The sequence below is a fragment of the Thamnophis sirtalis genome, unplaced genomic scaffold, assembly GCF_051295495.1.
Source record: "Thamnophis sirtalis isolate CommonGarterSnake01/CBP01778 unplaced genomic scaffold, rThaSir2_p1.2 scaffold_6, whole genome shotgun sequence".
In the NCBI taxonomy this organism is placed as follows: domain Eukaryota; kingdom Metazoa; phylum Chordata; class Lepidosauria; order Squamata; family Natricidae; genus Thamnophis; species Thamnophis sirtalis.
In genome coordinates, this window is record NW_028261386.1 from 18,619,699 (window position 1) to 18,643,509 (window position 23,811).

General features: G+C 40.6%; 1 protein-coding gene across 5 annotated transcripts in view; it reads right to left on the bottom strand.

The window, feature by feature from the left end:
- RABGEF1 (RAB guanine nucleotide exchange factor 1) overlaps positions 1 to 23,261 on the bottom strand; it is a 36,784-nt gene extending 13,523 nt beyond the window's left edge. The window contains exons 1-5 of one of the 5 annotated variants that reach the window (XM_087717295.1): positions 23,148 to 23,261; positions 15,880 to 16,069; positions 12,286 to 12,452; positions 7,665 to 7,784; positions 2,451 to 2,471 (exon numbers count right to left, since the gene is read on the bottom strand). In XM_087717295.1, the coding sequence (XP_087573421.1) occupies positions 2,451 to 2,471; positions 7,665 to 7,784; positions 12,286 to 12,452; positions 15,880 to 16,058 (487 nt within the window). In that variant the 5' untranslated portion in view covers positions 16,059 to 16,069; positions 23,148 to 23,261. Of the gene's footprint in view, positions 1 to 2,450; positions 2,472 to 7,664; positions 7,785 to 12,285; positions 12,453 to 15,879; positions 16,070 to 23,086 lie in introns of all 5 variants that reach the window. The other 4 variants (XM_087717293.1, XM_087717294.1, XM_087717296.1 and 1 more) reach the window with 4 other exon arrangements.
- Between the last annotated feature and the right edge of the window lie 550 nt (positions 23,262 to 23,811).

Consider the following 23,811-nt stretch of genomic DNA (forward strand, 5'->3'; position numbering starts at 1 on the left):
CAATAAGACTTCCTCAGATGGAAATTACAACCTCAGATCAGAGGTGGGTTTCACATAATTTTACCGCCGGTTCGCATGCACCAAAACTCTGAGTGGTGCCTTCCGTGCATGTGTGCAGCCTTCCGTGCACATGGAAAACATGGCTAAATAGGACGGCATAGCGACAGGGCAGGTGGGCGGGGCGGGTCTGCCTACAGGTTGCTGATTCACCCAAATCGTTCCAAACTGGCTGAATACCCCCACTGCCTCCGATGTCTGCTGCATGACAGACACAATTTATCAAGAATCAGTTTTCCCCAGGTATCAAATGCTTAATCAGACCTTGTGCCCGTGTCCTATTTTTTAGGAAAGCGGCTGGCTAAAGCAATTAACTAACACACACTACTTATCAAACCCAAACTAAGAGGCAATATGTATAAGCTGCAGTCTTCCATGTATCACTGTGACAAATCTTGTAAAGTGTTTACAGAAATAACATAAAGGAGTCCATTAATCTACTATCACTTGTAGCATTATCTGGAAACACTGCTTCTATCTTTGCTCAAGCTGCCATAACTTTAAAAGCTAGTTTATTAGATGTATTTTAGCACTCTAGCTTCTCCTTCGAATATTTTTTCATGTTGAGAGTTAATTACAGCAAGAAAAATATACGTAATTACATAAGTAGATATGGTTCGCTCAGATTCTACGAATAGACTAAAAACACAGCAAGTACTATTTAGCAAAGACTGGAATCCACCATTGTTGATGTAATTTACAAATAGTCAGGCGATACGGTTAGATCTCAAGAAGGAAGGAGGGGCATTAAGAAAGAAATACAGAGTTTGAAATGTTAATACAAACCTGACACCACCTCTGAGGGAATTTTATATTATGTAAACTTTTACTGCAATATGACACTGAGACAAAACAAATAAAAAATGGATGCAAAATTGTAAAGAAATACTGTAATAAATGTTGGAAATGTCATGAAACAGAAGGATTGTTTCAGTGATGTTGGAATGTCTAACACTGTAGTCATTTTTAAAAAAAAAATATTTTGCTTTCTATAATATTCTGTGACATTGTTCACCATAAATTTAAAGTACATTTCTTTTATCCTTTTTTTGCAATATTTCATTAATGTATAGATACAATTTCTGTTTAAAATTTTTCATTGCCTATTTCTGTCAAGCTGGAATCAATTACCATATTTTTCACCACGGAAATATCATTTCATATAGTACTGGTTCAAATAATAATAATTATTATTATTTCCTGTGATTCATTAATTGCACTAATGGAGATCTACCTGTAGTGCAAAATAGCAGGTATATAAAAAGGAAGACCTTAGGCACCTAATGGGTTTTCTTATTATTGTCTGTTTTGTCTTTTTCTACTTTTTGCTATTTTAATTCTCCCTATTTAATTCTTCCTAAATTTGCTCTGTACATCTATTTTCCCTTTCATTAACATGACACAGACACACATATTAAATAACAAAACAATGGAGATTTTAATATTAAATAATCAGCTTAAGACAAAAACCTTTATTATATAACTAATCCTTTCGTGGACATCACTGCTTTTTTCCATGTTATACCCAACTCTGAACGAAAAAGCAAATAATTGAACAATAGTTCAATCCAATAATTTCATCATTAGCTGCTGCCTTAAAAGCTCTTTATAATGGAGATAATTACTGTAAGAAAGGTGTAATTTCAGAGACAGAGTCTACCCAGATTTTATTTATTTGGATTTGCAGGATCCAATCTAAGTGGGAAGACCCGGTGACCAACCCAGATTGGATCCTGCAACATTATCCTGGGACATGTATACATGGATTTTTTTTTATCCCACATTTATTATTTATTATATTCAAGGTGGCAAACTCACTCCTTCCTCCTCCCATTTTTCCATAACAACAACCCTGTAAGAGGGATTGTGATGGTCCAAAGAAACCCAACCAGCATTCATACTGAAGATCCCAACAATATAGTAGATTAAAGACCCAGCAAGGTTTACCTGGTGAAGGACAGAACATAATTTTTCAAATTAATTTAAAATAAGAATAAACTCAGTGGCACAAGGAAGCCTGAAAGGAGGTATTAAACTGGCACCACATTGCCCATTCCCCAATTTAGTGTATGCCAAGGAAGCATCAAGAGGCAAGCAGCAAATGAGCCTATATTAGCCAAATTATTCTTCAATAGATGATGCATCCATGGAAATACTAAAGATGAGTCCTTGACATGACAGGCAATAAAAGGAGCAGTGAAATGCAAGAATGTAAATTTGGTTGACTATAAAACATCTAGCAAGTTCGATGGACCTCATTCATACTCAGTACACTAATATATTTGACTACACCTAGGTTAAAACGTCTAGTGTTTGGAGCCCATCCAAAAAAGAAACAAAATGAAAGACTAAAAAGGGTTGTTTCGTCTAAACAGCAGCATCAATTCACCCACCTTTCAGTTTGCTAACCAACGCTATTCAGAATGAAGCACAGAAGATGCAAATGTAGCAGGATGAAGGGAAAGAAGCAGGAGACAAAGAAACAAAACACAAAGAATTTTAATCAGCACCTCACCAATGCAAATGCATCTAACTAATGCATCTAACACAGAGAACCAATGATTAATGTGAGGACAAGGAATGAAGAATGCTGAAAACATTTATTATGAAAACACGACAGCTCACTTCACATTTTTTAGCAGGTGGGAATTTATAGGTTTGCTGACAAGCGTCTGAACCCAGCGAAGTCTGATACTGTTGTAAGCTGCCGTAATTCAGCAGCATACAAATTGAAGAAAAAAAGAATACTTGGTTTTCCAGATCCATGTGTTCACAATGATTTGTTACATGCCTATGCAGAAGTTTAAATTCTTTTCAAAATTTCAAGGAATAAATGCCATCATTCACATGGTCATAAGGACAGCAGGTTATTTACTATACTCTTGGGTTGACCCTATTTGCCACTCAGGGGTGGGTTCCTGCCGGTTTTACTACTGGTTCGCAATGCGCATGTACCAGAAGCGTGCTGCACGCACATGCGCTGTTCAATGTTAATTGTTCTGCGCGGTCACTAAAATCCAACATAGCGGCAACATCAGCGGCGGCAAGGGAACTGGTTCAGGGGCATGTCAGGCCTAGGCTGCTGCTGGTTCTGCGACCCAGGCCTGAATTCCACTACCGGTTCGGCCGAAACGGCAGCAACCCACCTCTGGTGCCAGTGCAAAAGATGAAAACTGTAACTGAGGCTTCTGCAGTATTTCAATCGCACTTTTTCCTGATTTTCCTTTCCCTGCTTCATTTGAGTCAGCTATAACAAGAGGTACTTTCTATTGGCAAAATACCGTACTCATCTTCTATGGAAGACTTGGAACAATCCAATTGTTTGCTTCCAACCCTTCAAGGAACCCCAAAGACTATAACTCCTAGCCAGTATGAAGTAATGCCTCATCAGACACACTTATCAAGATTGGGTCCAAAGATCCCAGCTCTTCCTGCAAACTTCCTTGGGCTACACGGGGAGTTCTTGCCAATACTAGAGCATCATAGGCTACCCAATCTCACATACAGGGAGAGGAGGTTTTTAACCCAATTGCATATTTTAAAAATTACAAACGAAGCCCCAAACACATAAAGCTGATCTTTATTGGCCATTTATACAAGATCTGATTAAGCAACTGCAAGAGTTAAGTGGCTTTTAGCTAAGCTGCATATTATATGCAAGGGATGGCAGCCTTGTACCCAATTTCTATCCCCAATCTACAGCATTTGGCAGAGTACATGTCCCCAATCTTAGGCTTATATAATTCTTTTTTTATATTTCCATTTCAAAAGAAGAAACAAGTTCCAAAACGTAGCTTGCGTTGCGAAACAGAAAAAGGAACAACAATGCAGTTTTCCAGTATTTTCTAGGACAATTATTAATTCCACATGCCTAAAATTGTTCTGGAAGAGTAAAAAACCCAAACATACAAAAGCAAAAACAGTCATGAAAGTGTCCAGCAGAGCCGCTACAAATGACTTTTTAAACACCACTGCTTTTAAATTCCTGCCAGGAAAAACTAATCACAACATTTGCAGGGTACACGATCCAGTTCTGCAACTATGACCACTGCAAACTATGGTCAAAGTGTGCTAACCGCAGCACACAGTGCAATAAAATAAGAAACTGACTGGAAAATATGCACAGAGGATAATCAGCAACAGCTATTACACTTGATATCTAATTGAAGCCTGTGGACACACAGGTAGGATGTCTCTAAATGCCAGATAGCAAGACAGTGAGATGATTGTCTTTTTATAAGCATGGTTGACAGCTAGACCTCTGTTCTGATCAACAAAGAAAGCAGATCCAGCAACAAAAATGTTATTGTTATATATCAGCTATTTTCCAACAAGGAAAATATTATAAAAGGCAGATAATAAAGTAATGGTACACATTAAAAATCCATTGCATTACTTGGAATGGCAAGTCCTTACTCAGAGACTACATATTACTCATTAGAAGGTGCTGAGGACACACAAGGGAGATATATGGCTTTCATGCCCCACTGATTCTATTCTCCCATGCAATATAGCTGGCTGTTTTGGGCATTACATGAGAAACAGCTTGACCTGTGCCATGAAAATCCAGCTAAATGTACTGTATACAATAATGCATGTTTAAATATTAGTGATTTAGTCCTGATCCTCCAGCTGCTTTGGTTGTTTTCTAAGCCTAATTCAAGATGCTAATACATTACTTATATATAGTCTGCCCTCTGTTCTTTTATCTTCGGTGGATAACAAAACATGCATCATCCTTTTTAAGTGACTTGTTCCACTGCAACATGACAACAATAGGGTCTAAGATAGCAGGTATGTTGGTTTGATGAAATTATTGGCTACCACTTATCTGTTTTTATTAGATTTATATTTATTGTTGTTGTTAGTTGCGAAGTTGTGTCCAACCCATCGCGACCCCATGGACAATGTTCTTCCAGGCCTTCCTGTCCTCTTCCATCCTCTAGAGTCCATTTAAGCTCACGCCTACTGCTTCAGTGACTCCATCCAGCCACCTCATTCTCTGTTGTCCCATTCTTCTTTTGCTCTCAATCTTTCCCAGCATTAAGCTCTTCTCCAGTAAGTCCTTCCTTCTCATTAGGTGACCAAAGTATTTGACTTTCATCTTTAGGATCTGGCCTTCTTAAGAGCAGTCAGGGTTGATCTCCTCTAAGACTGACTGGTTTGATTGCCTTGCAGTTCAAGGGACTCGCAGAAGTCTTCTCCAGCACCATATTTATATTTTATACAATTATTAGATCCTTATATGAGTCAAATATATATAGGATTCGCTCCCCCAAGTTCTCCCTACTCCAACCATTCCTGTGCGATACTTCACTTAGGAGGAGCTATGTATCTCCCAGGTGCTATCCTAACAATTTAAGCACCACATCTGCTAACTGAACCTTTCTCATCCCCAGAAACTGAACATGAATACTGACAAAATGAATTGTCTTTACAAGGCAAATATGGTAGGTTAAAGTAGTCCCCCTCTTTCATGTCAGTTTCTGAACCATCCAAATTTCTGCATTATAATTATGCCATCTTCTTTACAGATAAGTGATCAGGACATTCCAGAAAGTGTCAATTTTTCCAGTACTATCAAATATTTAGGTATTCTTCCTCAGTACTATTTTCTCAAAACTCTTGGGCATTTTTGCTTAATTCAGTAATTTCTAATAATGCTAGAATACATTTGATTGATTGATTTGATTGATTTATTTAATTTGTATGCCGCCCACTCTCAAAGAGACTCAGGGCGGCTTACAATTTCTACTTCGCAATTGCCTCTATTAAATATATCCTGGCTATTGGAGATAGTATAAGCCTGGAAGACTGCAGGTTGAGGAAGGCTGCGTTTAGTGTGAGAGAGAGCAATCAAGCCTTTAAAAAAAATCAACTCTCCTGTAAATCGAGCTCTACGTCTCGTGAATCCATGGACACACCCAAAAGTTCTCTCAACAGCGTTATGGAAGTGGGTTGCAAAGTGCTTTCTTCAAGGTCACTTTTTGACTTCCCAAAGTTCTGCTTTTTCCAATAGTCAATATTTGGCTAAGAGATTAAGATGGCCTTCAGTAGCCTCTGAGCCTAGACAAGATAAGCCAAATGCTCCTAACTGAATCTTGCACTTTAGAGTAGTCAGTATTTTTTAAAGATGCAAAACACTCTTTGCAGTCTTCACTGTCTTTTCTAACTGCATTTTAAAAAGGATGTGACAAATCAGCTACACAGCACATTTAAAATGTTATTACCTACTTGGTGTTTAACATTCATACTGTTCAAGAAAATGAACTTCCATATAATGCTGTGCTCCTGATGCTAACAGGTAATCAGGAAAACTACTTGAGAACTCTGGAAGTTATGGTTGAAAAAGACTGAGTGAAAAAGTAATTTAAAACATTTGGATTTTTTTTTATCATAGTAATAGATGTGGGAGGTGTAAAGGCTGGTACCTCCAGCATCTTCTGGCTGAATGATATTTTTTTAAAAAGAAAACCTGGCTGCATACAGAATAAATTGTTATGATAAAAGTCAGAAAAAATCTGAATCTTTCATCAAAACTATCTGCCTTACAAATATATACAGCAGCCAATTTGAACAGTTTTTAAAACACTTGGCCGACAGCTGAAGGAAGCCATAAATAATCAGCCAAAATGAATGAAAATAAGGAAAAGCAACACGGCATGCATCTGAAATCCCTTAGAAAACTATTTCTGTTAAAACTGGTTCTCACCGAAAGTCAGTACAGTAACAAGTCTGTCTACAGTACAGACTTGAATAAGGCTGAGTGTTTCCTAATCCCAATGGGAGTGTTTAAAAAAAAAAAAAGCATAAGATTTTATACTATACATACAGCTTCGCTTTTTTTAAGAGTACACATCTAGTTTTGGATGGAAAAATATGCTGAAATTGTGTGAATAATCTCCACTGAAATCTTAGAAGCAAGAGGAACAATCAGCTAAATTTCTTGTAACCAGAGAAGGTAGAATCTTCCAAAAGCTAGCAAAAATACATTTGTTTCTATGTGATCTCTAGGCATTTATTTGATGTCACTTAAACGATCAATCAAAACAAAAAATAGAGCACTTATGACTACCTCCCAAAATGAGGAAACACTCAGCCTTATTCAAGTCTTCACAAAGATTCTCTTTCATTGCATCAAAGAAAATAACCCCAGTCAAAACACATGAGTAATTTCCGTTTTTCCACTGTTATGGCCTCAGCAAAATTTTGATCTAATTGATCAAGAAAGTGCCTTACAATTTGCCTTTTCAAAAAAATATTTTATTAATCAAATTTACATAGTCAAAATTCAAATATTTAGATTTGAAATGATCAAGATTTTGTCAATTTTTAGCTTTGCTTGAATATTAATAGATACAAGGGTTCCTTTATAACTTAACCAAGCAAATATTTAAGTAGACTTTACAGTATTTCCTGTTGAAGTGGGGGGGAAACTAGGTTTAGGCTCCATTTTTTAAAAAACCTTCTTTTGTCTGTACTTCTCCCTAGCATAACTATTTAGGTTTAGAAGATACGGTAAGTTACTCCTGGCATAATTCTAGCTTGGATTCTGCAAAGCCACTAAAACAAGCACGCACATGGTTTGACCCTCTATGCTGGATTACCTTCAGCAGGAGAAGCAAGCTCCCAAGACGGAGTAAACATCTCCTTCAAATGCCTTAGAAGATTATCAGCACTGACTTCTTCCTCAAGCTGTTCAGCCTTAAAACTGGATTCCTGAATGGCTAGACAGAGCAAATGCAAAACAGCAAGCAGGATAGCCACAGGCAACAGGGGAAATAAAGAAGAAGGGAGGCAACGGATCTATGGTTCCTGGTGTGGTCTACAGAAAGAGATGACAGTATATAATAGCTTGGACATCTGGAGTGGTCAAACACTTTGAAAGTGATGACTGAAGAAGGGAAAACATATTTCAAAACATGTAATAAGCGCAGAATGGGTGACACGTGAAAACAAGCAGTTTTGGGGAAACATGCAACCAGCTCTAAAGGTTGATTTAATATTCCAAAATGCACATGCACATGACAGGTGTTAGTAGGCAAGAGTAAAACACACACAAAAAGCGGAAAGGAGATGTTAAAATGCTGACAGTGGTACGACAAGATTTTAATTATGGCCATTGAGCAGATAGGTCAATATCTACAGTAAGCATAATTTTCTATTATTCCTTGTGTACCTATCTGAACACATCACCTTCAAAACATTTCTCTGGGCCCACTACTGTTGCTGGATTTATAGTAAGCTGACACTTTAGTTTTTACAGTTGTGGTCCCAAAGGTCCCCCCCCCCCCAAAAAAAGGCAACAGGGCTTTGTTGCTGTTGTTTTTCTTTGAAAACGATTCATTTCTCATCCAAAGTTTCTTAAGTTCTTGGATAAGAAGTGAAATATTTTTTTAAAAAACCAAGCAAGACCAATTGCTTTTTGGAAAAAGCACCTTTGGGAAAACCATGACCTGAATGACTGAGAATCTCCATACATATTTTTCAGTTGTAGTAGACAGAATTTGAAATAGTTTTCCAAAATGCATGTTTAAGTCCACTACTGCTTATTTCAATCAGCAGCAGTTTTATTCCAGCAGGTGTTGTCTGGATCTTGTTGGAAAATTAAAATTTAACTGCTCCTGGATTTAATTGATAGTTGTATTTTGCCATTTTATTGTTCCTTAAATTGTTGATTTGTGTAAAGCAAAATATGACAAGAGGGTTATAAAATTAAGTAAAAAGTACTTAAACACAAATCATTGTGAAATATTTTTTGCAGTCCTATAAAAAACAACTTAATATGTGGCTTTCATATGCTACTCATTTGTGCTGATTTTAGTAAGAAAAGGGATACAATTACCTGCTTTCATCAGATCGCAAGAAACTTTCATTCACACAGGTCCCTTAAAATTGCTGCACAGCTGTTGTTTTTCTGTGTTTCAGAACTACCTTCTTATTTGTGCATGCTAATGTTTGCTTTGTTTAAACCTTTGAGTTTCTTCATATCAGCCCATACTCAAGCAGTTTTGTAAGGACAACAAACAAATGTAATAAAACCCGTCTCTTAAATCTTCCTTTTTTCCCTTCTTGGATTGACATCGAGTATCTACTGAAAGATTTGATAAGAATCTTTTCTTACTTAATCTAGAGTCCTGAACTTTAAGCATTCATTTTTGTTTATTATTCAGAGGACAAAACATGACACTGAATTATGGCTTAAGATTGGAGTCCAGAGACTCGTTTGCTTCCAACAACTTCTTGCTCAATATGTTTATCAGTGATTCATCACTTTGAGGGTAGCTTCCTATCTGAAAGCCTCAGAGCTATGGCTGCTTATCCTAATGACCCTTGGAATAAAAAATCCCTCTGAATTTCAAAGTAACTTAAAAAATGTTTATCCAAATGCAGGTCATGAGTTTATGAGAATTTCAAAGCATCTAAACCAACCAGCTGTTCACAATCGAACAACTATAAGGGACACCTTTAACCACAGTATTGACTTCTGATATTAATCAATTACCAAAACTAAGAGATTAGAATTCATTCATACCATCCTCCAATGTACAGGTAGTCCTCGACTTACAACCATCTGTTTAACAACTCTTCAACGTTATGACAGCACTGACTTATGACTGGTCCTCACATTTATGAGTGTTGTAGTGTCCTGGGGTTGGGTGATCCCCATTTACAAACTGCCAAAGAGGTTTCGGACAAGCAAAGTCAATGGGGGAAGCCAGATTCTTAATGACTACAACAAAGAAGTTCACAAGACCAGGCAGAACTCATTTAGCAACTACATCCCTTATCAACAGAAGTTCCAGCTCCAATTGTGGTTGTAAGTTATGAACTGCCTGTAAGCCTCTCCGGAAGGCGTTCAAGTTCAGCAGTGGTGTATTTTCAGGAGACCCACTCTTGCTGAATCTGAGGATTTATGGCTTTCTAGAGCAGGAATCTCCAACCCTGGCAACTTAAAGTTGTTGCAGTTTTCTCCACAGCATATTTTAACAAGCTCTACAACTGTTTTAACAATCAAGGCAGTGTATGTGAAAGGCTTTCAATGCTGAAGTAAGACACTCTAGAGCCGTGATGGCGAACCTATGGCACGCATGCCACAAGTAGCATGCAAAGCCATTTCTCCTGGCAGGCGGAGCCATCACCAGTTGCTCTTCTGGGTTTGGGCGCAGCAGCCAGCTGGTCTTGACGGGCATTGACATATCAGAAAGCAGAAGTGGAGCCGCCCGGTGCACATGCGCACGCCAGGAAAATGATCTTTTTGTTTCCAGGGTGCACATGCGCATTGGCCATTTGGTGATCTGGTTCCTAGTGCGCATGCAAACGCAAAAATCAGCAACAGGAAGAGCAATGGCCATAACTCCAAAAGACGCGGAGAGGGGTTCCCAGCCATCGCTTCTTAGCAGAGTAGAGCTGTGGTCGGGGCTTCCCTCCCTCCCCACCTGAGAAGGCTTCTTGCATGGCCCCAGCCCTCCAGCCCATGGCTCATCTGCAGTCCGAAGTGCCTGGCTGGCTTGGGCTCCCCAGAAAAGCAGCGGCAGCCACAAGAGGAAGGCAGGAGCAGCCATCCGGGCCCTGTAGCCACTCCTACACCAGCCAGAAGTGGCACTGTGATAGCTGCCGGGGGCGAGAGGACGGCAGCGGCAAGGATGGGCTTTACTCCCTCCCCACCGGAGCGGGCTACTTGCACAACTCCAGCCTGCGACTCTGATGAAGATCTACGGTCTGGAGTGCCTGGCTGGCTCGGTTGCCCCAGAAGAGCAGCAGCTACAGCCACAGGGGGAAGGGCAAGAGCAACCGGGCAGCACAACAGCAGCTGATGGGGAAGGAATGAAAGGGTGGCGGTCGCCCATTCTCACCACTGCCACCCCTTCACCCCTGATAAGAGTAACTGTTGCACTGCTGCTTCCAGCCGGGATGCTGGAGGAGCTGCTGGCAGGGAGGTGAGCTACATGCATAAAGACACTGCCGAGGGCCTGGCAGAACATATCCCGGCTGGAAGCAGCAGCGCTCCGGACTGCGGACCCTCATCAGAGTTGCGGGCTGGAGCCGTGCAAGTAGCCCACTCGGGTGGGGAGGGAGGGAAGCCCTTGCCCATCCTTGCCACTGCTGCCCCCTCATCTTCTGCGGCTGTCACAGTGCTGTTTCTGGCTGGGATGCTGGAGCAGCCAGAAGGAGAAGCTGCCATGGGGGAGGTGGGTGGGGCACACACCGATTGCAATTCTTCTGGTGCATCTAATAGAACAGGTGGAATGACTACTGGGACCTGAGGCGCGGTGGCATGGATGTAGGCAACACGCCCGGCAGAGGTGGCAACATCATTGTAGGGGGCAGAGGATAATGCCCAGTGCTTGCCCCATAACCCAGGTCGGGAACATGGATCCAGGAAATGGGTCTCCCAGGGCATTGGCTGGCCAAAGCGCGGGCCTTCGCAGGCTGCAATAGAGACAAAGTCTGTGTGCTGGGCGGGGTGATCGCGAGGCTTGGGGCCCAGCGCCGCCCAGCTCGGCCACTCCACCAAGAGAAGCGCCTTCCTCTGTTGCCTCTGAAGGCGGCGGGGCGCAGTAGGCACAGCTGCTGTGGATGTAAGTGGAAGGTGCTGGGTCCATTCCTTCCAAAATGGACGTTATATTCCTTCCTGGGCTCCGTCTCCTGGGCAGGCGGAGCAAGAGCCGAGGGCTAAGCTCATTGGCCACAGCCTCCATTTCCAAGAGCAGGCTGTTCAGTCGCCCCCAGTGCAGTCCAGGAGACAGCAAAGAACTCAGGAGGGTGGGGGAGGCTGTTTTTGCCCTCCCCAAGCTCCTTGAAAGCCTCTGGAGCCTGGGGAGGGCGAAAAACGGGTCTATCGCAGGCCAAAAGGGGAGGGGGATTGCGTGCGCATGCACAGGGTGTGCACGCGCATATCCAAGGGGGATCACGCAGACAGCATTATAGGTATGGCATGACCGTGTACAGCCCCCTTGCGCTCCCCCCACTTTTGGCACAGGCGCCCAAAAAGGTTCGCCATCGCTGCTCTAGAGTCTAGAACCTTCTATTACTATGAAACTTCTACTTTCCAGATAATAGTAGAAGATTCCAAAGGAAATGACTTAGATGGCAGAATGCCCAAAGCAGATGCTCACAAGAAAGGAGAGGATCGATGAATCAGATCAGTACCTTCCCAGCAATCTCTTCCTTAATAATGTCTTTAAGAAGCAAACATTTCTCTTTTATTTCTTATGTCCATCTTACCCTTCTTAGTTCCAGGACGCGAAGATGCTCCAAAGAATTTCTTCACTGTTGCCACTTTCCGCAGCTTCTCACTTGTTTTTTTTTCCTCGAATTTTGTGAAAGTAAGCGACTGAGCCCCCTGTGTGTGCTGAGTATTAGCATAGGCCTCTTCTTCTTCACGCTGTAGTCTACCATTGGGAAGAAGAATAAACAGTCTTAGTTCCCTTAAAAAAAGTATTGCCAAACGACTAGCAACATCCATAGATTATACTGCTAGACCAAGAGTCAGCAACCTACAGCTCTGGAGACGCATATGGCTCTTTTATCCCTCTGCTGTGGCTCCGTCGCCAGTCGGCTCGACAATTGATAAGTCTTTCAGTTAGGACAGGTAGAGGAAAAAGGATGCCGCACTAGGAGGGGACTCTATGGTGATGGTGGTGGGAACCGGACTTCCGATCAGCTCCATAATTGAAGTGGGGGGGCTTCCGTTTAGGACTTTGTGGCTCTTTGAGTGTTTAAGGTTGCTGACCCCTGTGCTAGACCCAGGCTTCTTAGGGGTAGTCACACTATTTCAACTTCAAAGTGCCCCATTTCATGTTCAAAGCAATGATTTCACATTCTTGAAACAAGTGATTTCAACCATTCTGAAAGTTATTGCAGTCTGAAGCAGGGTATTTTAGCCTCAAAATAATTGTTCCAAGCTTGATACATTTCCAGAATCACTGAATTAGTTCAGATTACACAAAGCTACCGGCTAGAGGTGACTCATGAAAAATAGCCACAAGTAAGCTAGACCCCAGAGCTTTGTTTACATTGTGCAGAACAAATGTAGTGCCAGAATACAAACTACTGAACCATGATAGTCTGTGTGTCAGTATTTTTTTTCTGATGCTCTTCAGGAAAGTGATGAATGCTACATCAATGAGAAATATCATCTCAGTCCACTTGGTAGGTTAACATTCTTGTTTGCACTATTATTTATCAATGTACCGTATTTTTCAGACTGTAAGATGCACCAGAGTATAAAATGTATCAAGATTTTGAAGAGGAAAACAAGAAAAAAATAGTTTTTGCCCTCCCTGGACCCCAGAAGCACTCTGCAGGCCTCCCAAACCCTCTGCACACCCCATTTTTGGCGAAAATGGGCTGGGGGGGGGGCAGGGTTTAGGAGGCCAAAAATGGCCATATAAGACGCATCAACATTTCCACCCACTTTTGGGTGGGGGGGGGCAATGCGTCATACACCGAAAAGTATGGTACATGTTTACTGGCCTGTGCTACTACATTTATACTAGTGCTAAGTGACTTATGGAAGACAAAAAACATAGGTTTAAAAAGACTGGAAACACAAAGCACCAGCCAATATACTATGTCAGTGCTAGCTATAAGCGTGGGCCAAAGATCTCCATATCCAAAGGCATTCCTAAAGAGCAGAATCTTTATAACCCTTCATAAGGTGGAGGAGGACCGAACATCCAAGAAAAGGTTCTATAAAAAGAGGCCACCACTGGCAGCTCCCCAAGTCCCTTTATGTGCCATTCCCTCAAACAAGGAACCTTCAGCAAGTTCTTTCTTTCTGATTTCCCTGGGTAAACAGATTCAATCGAGAGAAAGTAGTCTAATCCGTATCTAGTCCCTGAAATACGAATACAGCAGCTTTAAAGGTGACAATCAGCTTACTGAATTGCAACCCAAAGGCAATCAATGCAGTTCCCCAAAATAATAGTATTTCAAGGGCAAAATTCAATGTGCCCCAAACCTAAAACTACACTATATTGCCAAAAGTATTCGCTCACCCATCCAAATAATCAGAATCAGGGGTTCCAATCACTTCCATGTCCACAGGTGTATAAAATCAAGTACCTAGGCATGCAGACTGTATTTACAAACATTTGTGAAAGAATGGGTCGCTCTCAGGAGCTCAGTGAATTCTAGCATGGAACTCTGATAGGATGCCACCTGTGCAACAAATCCACTCGTGAAATTTCCTCGCTCCTAAATATTCCACAGTCAACTGTCAGCTGTATTATAAGAATGTGGAAGTGTTTGGGAACGACAGCAACTCAGCCATGAAGTGGTAGGCCACATAAACTCGTCCAACATCAGTGTGCGACCTCACAAATGCACTTCTGGAAAAATGGTCAAAAATTCCCATAAACACACTCCTAAACCTTGTGGACAGCCTTTCCAGAAGAGTTGAAGCTGTTATAGCTGCAAAGGGTGCACCGACATCATATTGAACCCTATGGACTAGGAATGGGAGGTCACTTACAGTAAGTTCATATGTGAGTAAAGGCGGGTGAGCGAATACTTTTGGCAATATAGTGCATAAAGGAATTTCACTCTACACCAGTATTAGATTGGGAGACAGCCTGTTTTTATAATACCTAGAGAGAACAATTTCAGTATCATAGCACTCTCCTCCGGTAAATATAAAGTATTTTTCCTTTGGATAGAAAATAGTGTTTTACCAACCTTCTCCTAAGAAAAATAATGATAATTACACAAAAGTTGAGTATAGCCCACCCGACTGCAACGTGGCCCATAGTACACCATTCAGTGCTCACTGGGCCACTCAAGTTCCCCCCAAGAAGATGCATTCTTGTGACCTAGAGCAGGCCTACCACACAAGTCAGAGGGGAAAGGCCCATGCTGATACAATAAAAATTGTTGCAAGCATCAGAGGACTACTTGTGACACCAATCAGCTATTTGATAGGTAGTGGAAGGGTGGTAACACTGGTGCTAGTGGTGGCATGGATGCTTGGAGGCTCTTGGCAGTACATTTTTCAGGCATTGAAGAATGTATTATATTTTTTTAAAATACTGGCAGGCAACTCAAGCTGCTTGTGGTACTGATCTACAGCCTTCCTGTCTGCTATGTCATGTCAAGCAGGGGTCTCCAAACTTGGCAACTTTAAGTCTTGTGGATTTCAACTCCCAGAATTCCTCAGCCAGCAAGACTTTAAAAAGTTGCCAAGGTTCGAGACCCCTAAGCTAAAGCAGAGTTCCCCAACCTTTATGGGTTGGCAGCTCATGGGGAAGGGACAGGCGCCTTTACATGTGCATGTGAGAATGGGGCCGGGAGCGTGTGCACGCCACAAATGGGCCTGTGAATGTGTGCATGGTGTTAGTACCCGTGCAATGTTCACGGCGATGCTAGCGCCCATGCAACGCTGACGGTGAAGCTAGCATGAATGGGGGCGGGTTTGTGTGCGCCCACACATATCACGCGCACTGTCCAGCCACTCATGCAGCCCAGTGGACAACAGGCCATGGCCTGGTAGTGGGCTGCAGCCCACAGGTTGGAGACCCCTGATCTAAAGTAGGATATATATGAAATGTACCTGAAATTTAATTTTGATTTTAAAATATCTGTTTCAAAGACGAAAGCTCAGTAACTAGCTAAACGTGTTTCGTACTGCAGCTTCATGAAAGCAATCTGAAGCTTTAGTCTCCTGAGACAGCCAGCGAACATGCACTCTGCTGAGACTAAAAGTTGTGTCTTAAGACCCAAACAATATTTCATGTAATTTAGCTGACAGTGGAGTGTATCATTGTTGATCACAGAAAAAAAACAACCTAGACCCTCATCACTTCCTCGGCACAATCTTACCTCTCAGCAAGCTCCCAATCTTCCTGGATTTGCTTCTGCCTGGCTTTTTGGTACTCTTCTCTCCAGCATTTGGAGCAGTAGCCCTGCCAAGCTACGTTGCCATAGTAACCGCATCCTTTCTTGCAAAGCAGTTCGGACTGATCAACATGGATCCCTCGGCGTTCTGACTTCACACTCATTTTGCCCGCTGCTACAAAGAGAAAAAGGACAGCAATTTCAGGCATTCTTGCATAACTCGCAGAAAAAGCAGGCTATTTTGTTTTAGAGGTAGTCTTCAACTTATAACAGTTCATTTAGGGGGGGTGTTCAAAATTACAAGGCCACTGACAGAATTACAACGCTACTGAAAGAAGTGACTTATGACCATTTATCACACTTACAACCACTGCAGCATCCCCATGGTCACAAGATCAAAATGTAGACGTGTGGCAATTGACTCGTATTTATGACAGCCGCAGTGTCCTGGACTCATGTGATCATCTTTTGTGACGTTCTGGCAAGCAAACTCAATGAGGAAGTCAGATTCACTTAACAACCATGTTACTAACTTAACCACTGCAATGATTCACTTAACAACTGTGGCAAGATTGATTGCAAAATTCACTTAACTGTCTCACTTAGCAACATGAATGTTGGGCTCAACTGTGGTCATAAGTCAAGGACCACCTGCATTTATTAAATTTCTATGCTGCCCATCTCACCAAAGAGCAACTCTGGGAGGCTCTCAATCTATCAAGATCTAACATTCTCCCATTTGCCGAACCGTTGATAAGCTTAGGTAAAAATAAAGAAAACTAAGTGGGCTATGCAGTCCTAGAGAACTAATCCATATAGGGCTATAGGTAGTCGTCAACTTACCACTACAATTGAATCACAAATTTCCACTGCTAAGCAAGGCAGTTAAGTAAGTTTTGCCCCCTTTTACAACCTTTTTGTAACAGTTGTTAAATCACTGCAATTGTTAAGTAAATCATGCCATTGTTAAGTGAATCTGATTTCCCCGCATTCACTTTGCTTGTCAGAAGGCAGCTGGGAAGGTTACAAATGGTAATCACATCACCCTGAGAGACAGTGTTAAGTGTCATAAATACATTGACTTACCATAATTTAGCCCCAAATTTTCACTGGTAAGCAAAATGGTTGTTAAGTGACTTCTGCCCCATTTTACGAGGTTTCTTGACCCAGTTGATAAGCGAATCACCACAGTTGTTAGTAACATGGTTGTTAAGTGAATCTGGCTTCTCCATTGTCTTTGCTTGTCAGAAGGTTGCAAAAGGTGATCACACAATCCCAGGACACTGCAACCATCATAAGTACATGCCAGGGGCCAAGCATCCAAAAATTGAACATGTGACCATGGGGATGCTGCAAAGGTCATAAGCTGTAAAAAATAGTCATGTCACTTTTTTCAGTCCTGTTGAAAATTTCCAGGATGGAAAATGGTTAGCTTATCAACAACTGAAGAAAACGTTTGGACACAAGGTTCAGCGCCAGAGTTTTATTCATTCATCTAAGTATCCAAAAATTGAAACTCTACCTGCTAACCAGAAGTAAAATGATAACTGCTAACAAAACAAACCTGTTCTGTTTATACATGCAACTTTTTTCAATGTAGAAAACAGAAAGTGTTCTGGAAGTTTTCCTCTATCAAGTAGGATAATTTGCATAGTGAACATTACATAGCAAACGCTTTGAAACTTAAATAATTATCAATACAATATAGAATCATTCCTGATTAACTATTACAAAGTTTTTTCTCATTTTAGTCCAACTTACAAGTCATTCTCACATACATATACACACAAAACCCATAAATATGCACATATCATACATTTAATACATATTATAATACATTTAAGAAGATGTTGGATAGCCATTTGTCTGGAACGGTATAGGGTTTCCTGCCTATGCAGGGGGTTGGACTAGAAGACCTCCAAGGTCCCTTCTAACTCTGCTATTGTATTGTATTGTATTAATATACGCATATGAACTCAAGAACAAGATTGCCTACTCTTTGGCTTCAACTGGCATATTTTCATTATTACTGATTAATTCATAAAATAGATTCTCACCACTAACACACAGTTTTGCCTTCATCAGCAGTTATATTTTTCCCATTGGGCAAACTCTTTTCCATCACCATATAACTCTCTCACCCATCATTTCCTAATCAGTTAAATAAACCTCTCAGTTCGGTGACACATAGGAAATTGTCCTTAGGCATACCCCATTACCGCCATGAGACAGTCCAGAAACTAAAACTGAGAAACATTTAAGTCATGCGGTCAGTTCTTTGCCACAGGATAAGTCTCCTCTGGTATTTCCAACATGCCTTTCATTATTGATAGTATCAAGGGCAATGCTAAGGAATCCAAATGGAACTTCCCCTGAAAAACTAAAAAAAGTGACCATGCAGCACAGTTAGCAGTCAAAATTTTGCCATAGAAAAGGTGCAACTATAGAATATCAGAGCTATCAGTGTCCACACAGTGTCATAAACAATCAAATGTGCCAATTCAGCAGAAGACACTCAAAACCATATGATTTTAGCCCAGTGTTTCTCAACCTCAACAACTTCTAATATTTATGGATTTCAACTCCCAACATTCCAAAGCTAGGGTATCATTATCACATAGGACAAAGTGACTTCACACCAATTCAACTTCCAAATAATCAAGACTCTTAGACTGACTAGTGTACCTCTGTGACACATGCTCCAAGCAGTATAAGGATAAAAAAAAACCACATGCAATAATATGACAGTGATTTAATCCCCAGAATCAAAGAGAAAAAACTGATGCTGTTAAGATTCAAAATACAATGTAGGACCTTGTATGCAACTCATCCTAGATACAAATACAAATACACATAAATACACATTGTAAAGAGATTAGGCAGAGGCTGGATAACCAAATCACAGTGGTACAATGACTGCAAAGGTTGTTATTTGTACACATTATCAAGTTAAACAAGGCAGCAAGGAGGAGGTCCTGTGCTTTAGGTACCCACTGAGTTATGACAGCTTCAAAGATTCTTCCCAAACACAGTGACAGTGGCCTTTTTGTCCAGATGCATTTCAGCTATACATACAGGCCTGGCATGCAGAAGTAAAAACAATGAATGTGTGTCATATCTCTCTCAGTATAAGTCAGAACAAAAGCAGAAAGACAAGCTCACTGATGCTTATATTAGCAAAGCTGGAGAAAAATTCCTTATGCTACTTAAATCTGAAACTACTTAATATTTGAAAAATAAAAATCCCTTTGTAGCAAGGGAGTCTCCCAGAACTGTGGGAATGTTTGCTCATCTTGAGTCATGCATTTCCTTAAACAGAGTAATGTAATAATGTCTCTGGTATGTAAAAAGTACTTGTTCCCTTTAAAGGAGGGCAACTAGAATAACTCTATCCATGACATTTCCTACAAATCCTTTAAAAAAAGGAACCAGATATATGTTTCCATCCAGAACCAAATTTGCTCCTTTATCTTAAAAAAATTTTTTACAGTCAGGTAGACTGTTGCTCAGCAATCTGACCCAACACCAGAAACTATTGAGGGAGGAAAAATTGAAGTTGGGCAGTTTTAGAAGACTTACTTCAGGCATTTTGTACAAAGAACTAGCACTCTGGAAGAATTTCTAATGCTAGGAAAGATGGAAGAAGAGAAGAGGATGACCAGCAACAACGTAGATGGGTTCAGTTACAGTCCCTACAAACCAATGACTGCAACGTTAGAAGCCCTAAAAGACCAAGGTAGGAATATGACTTGATGGCTGATAAAGCTAATAGGTTGGGAGAACCAAGATGATTTTACCTGAGTGATTTAATTTTTGTAGACAGTACCCAAAGTTTATGGGGTGCTCAAAGGTTAATCAGGAAATCCTCTTAACGAAATGCTGAGGAACAGCTTATGTTCCTGACTCACAGTGAAAAATTACAAGAGTCCTTCAGTGTTTTACTGATATAAATACTGAGTATAACATAAAAACCTCTATGTATATACCATGTACTGTAAACCTTTATGACATCAACTCACAAATATATCATGTTTTTATAGGCTATCTGAAGGGTAAGGGGAAAGAAAGAGAGAAATTAAAGAAAAACAGGAACCAGCAGTAAAGTATACACCTGCCTATATTCGTATTGCCAAAAACATAAAACAAATTCCCTCATCTTTTATTCAAAAGGTGGGGAGGGGGAGGGAGAAAGCGTAATGTGCAAAACATTGAATTTGATCTTATAGTCGTCTGTTCCCAAGAAACAGCAATCATAAATGAAAAAGACCAGGTTAGCTTCATAGAATAGGATATCGACATTTCAGCAGAGTTGTCATTAATCTTATGGAAATAAATTCAGCCTCTGTTTTACATACTGAAATACTAAACCACTCAACCAATTCAGCACAACCAACACAAATGCTAAAAAGCATTTGTGTTGCTGCCATACATCAAGAAATCTCAAAAACTCTCAACGGACTACTACAATCAGATGGAATCAGCATAGCACACAAGACAACCAAAATATCCTAGGACCTAGGCAAACCAAGATCCAGCAACCCCAGAAGAAGAAAAAACAAGAGTCATCTATAACATACACTGTAATGACTGCCTCAAGCACTATGTAGAACAAACAGGCAGAAGACAGGCAGACCATATCCATGAACACCAACTAACAGTCAGAAGACATGATGAAAACTTCACAACATTTAGACAGATTTAACCATAGTTTCAATTGGGAAATGTGACCATTCTAGACTAAGACATGTCCCAAAACACCAGGGAATTCCTAGAAACCTGACACTGACAAATTAGCCATCAATAGACACATAGACATTAACAATATCTATAGATTATGCAAAAGAAACAATCAACCAGCCAAAGGGGGAACAAAAAACCCAAGCATCCCTCCCCCAGCAATCAGCACCCCATCATCATAGATTAACTCCAGGATTAACATCAGATCAACAATTGAGTAAACCCACAATCAAGAAACTGGCTGAGAAGCCAACAGCAAACAGCTCAACCAAAGAATCTCTAAGACCACTCCCACCAACTCTGATAGGGCAAGTCATTAGAATATAAACTGACAGCAAACTTACTGGTAGTACTGATGATGTTACCTAATTTGGGTAATGAAACATCTGCAAGACAACAAGCAAGCTCAGAGAGCCCAAAGGACCCCTCACTGAACTATTGAGTCTAAGATGTTGTAAAATGTTTGTCCTTCCCCCCCCCTTTTTGAACTGTGAGCCGCCCTGAGTCCCCCCAGGGAAAAGGGCGGCATACAAATAAAGGGGGGGAAATGAAAAAGATGAACTGCAATTTATTTTGTCCTTAAATTCTGCACTATTTCTGCTTCCACCTGAATGACTGGCTTCAAGAAACTCAGTATACTATTATAGAAAAAGTTCAATAACTAATTTTAATTATATTTTGCCCAATTTCACATGGCTTTGTGTGACTTTGAAGAAAGCTCTAGCTTCGTTTAGCTTATAAACTACTCCGACGATAAAATCCGATACAGTGTTCACTGCGGATATGAGATTTATCAGGTAAACTGGTTAATGTTTAGAACTGTTAAGTGCTGCAACTAATGCTGACTTAGTATAGAAGTCATTACAGAAACTTTCCAGAATGGTATCTATCCCAAGTACAATATTACAACAATTCCAGGCAATGAGATGAAATATTTCTGTAGCATCCAAACAGAATGGTGGCAGTTTTCAAGGTTTATACACAGGATGCGTTCTCCCAAACAGCTATAGCTCTTTCTCTGAAGGGCTGAGAGAATACTTTCTGAATCAAACATGCTACAAATTAAGCACTGGAGTACAAAAATCTATGCCAGGTTTGAGTGTTAATATTATAATTATTTGTTCAATTTGCATTCCACTTTTCTATCCAGAGGCTGTTTCCAGTGGTTTCATACATATGCACAAATATGTGATCAAAGTTTACCACTTTAACTGCTATTCTGTTTTAAAAGACATCCCATGCAAATCCCAGAAAACTTTCCTAGACTCACATCACCTCCCTTAGCTAATCTTGGAAATCAAATAATCCAATTTTGGAACCTGACAATCAGATTGCTGCTCAGTTTTAAAGGCAATTTATAAAATAATTCATTATAATGTGTCTACCTGATACAGCAGTTGTGAAACTATAAATATACCAGTTTTCCTTCCCACACACCTGAAAGATTCTAGGCGTCATCTAATGACAGTATGATGTATGCACTGTCTTATAGGTGAGAAGTTGGCACCATTCTAGTGGATTTTTTCAATAGCACCATCCAAAATTCAGAACTTATCACAGAAGTAAAACTTTTTTTTTTACTTCTGCGATGTTCTATCATGGCTTCAGCAAACATTTTCCCATCTCTCTGAATTTTATGAATTACAATATAAAGTGGTTTTATATTAGTTATGTTATGAAGCCATAATATTAAATTAAACATTAAATTATTATACTTCCACAGAGCACCCCTGATTTTATTAAAATAACATTTTATGTTAATTTAAGTAATTAATAACAAGGAGTCCGGTGGTATCTTAAAGACCAAAAAATTAAGTTTTCCTATATTACAGATCATATATACATACTTAACTTGCTAGTGTTAAAAGGTCCCACATGGCTCTTTGCTATTTTTTTACTGTAAAAAAAAAAGGAACTAACACAGGAATTATTTTAATTAACATTAGCCATTTTTAATAATCCAGTTAAGGAGAGGAAAATCAGATTTCTCTAAGCCAACACATTTCAGAAGGATAAATTTGGGGACAACTGTAACAAACAAAACCACCATAAGTGGAAAGAAAACAAGAAACAACAGTTACTGTATTCCGAGATATCCTGGAGAAGGAAAGGTAGAATTTAAAATAGTGGTAGGCACGAAAAGAAATTACATTTTTCTGCCTCCTCTTCTTCTGTTTAAACTGCACTTGGATTGCAAGTTTCTCTAAGGAAGGAGTTCTTCTCCTGCAAACTATAAACACCGATGTTGCCAAGAATAATTTCTGGCGTTTCTTTCCTTGTCCTTCCATCTCCAGGTGACGTAAGTATGCTCATATTTCGCCCTCCCGTTTCTCTTTCCTCAACAGTCCCGCAAGGCTCCCTGAATATTAACGTGGATGTCAACAACAATATTATTACCAAAATACTAAACCTAATAATATGCTTCAATTAATGTTTATAATAATTTATTAGCTACCAATTTCGGGAGGGGACGGAGGTGCGGCCTCTTTCGCTCCCCAAACCCCGTCCATCCTCACCTCTCCTCCGCCGCTTTGCTTCCTGGACCAAACCCAGCCGAGGGACAGACTTCCCTCTCCGGCCTCCCCTCCGCCTCACCCGCTGCCGCCTCCTCTCGGCTTCTTCCCGTCCCTAGACGGACTTACGTCACTTCCGCAGAAGGAAACGGGCATTTCTGAGCGCTTTCGTGCCCGAAGCGTCAGGTTCGAAGCGTAAACAAGGGCAAATGAATGAAGCGCTTGTGCGCATGTGCACCTTAGGCGGGTAGATTCGAAGGTAAGGTTTCGGTACATCGGTGCGAGTGTCTTTGGTTTCTGGTCCCTTAAGCAGCCGGCGGAATGGATGAAGTAAGAAAGGTGCTTGAGTTTCATTCGTTTTCTCTTTTTCATTCATATCAGTCATTCACATCAGAAATAACAGGTATCCTGTTCTCTGTCCCCTGCGCCTTTCCAGTGAAATAGCTTGGGGGGAGGGGTTGGGGGATTGGACTAGATCAGTGTTTCTCAACCTTGGCAACTTGAAGATGTCTGGACTTCAACTCCCAGAATTCCCCAGCCAGCGAATGCTGGCTGGGGAATTCTGGGAGTTGAAGTCCAGACATCTTCAAGTTGCCAAGGTTGAGAAACACTGGACTAGATGACCTACAAGATCCCTTCCGACTCTGTTAATCTGTATCTGAGCTTT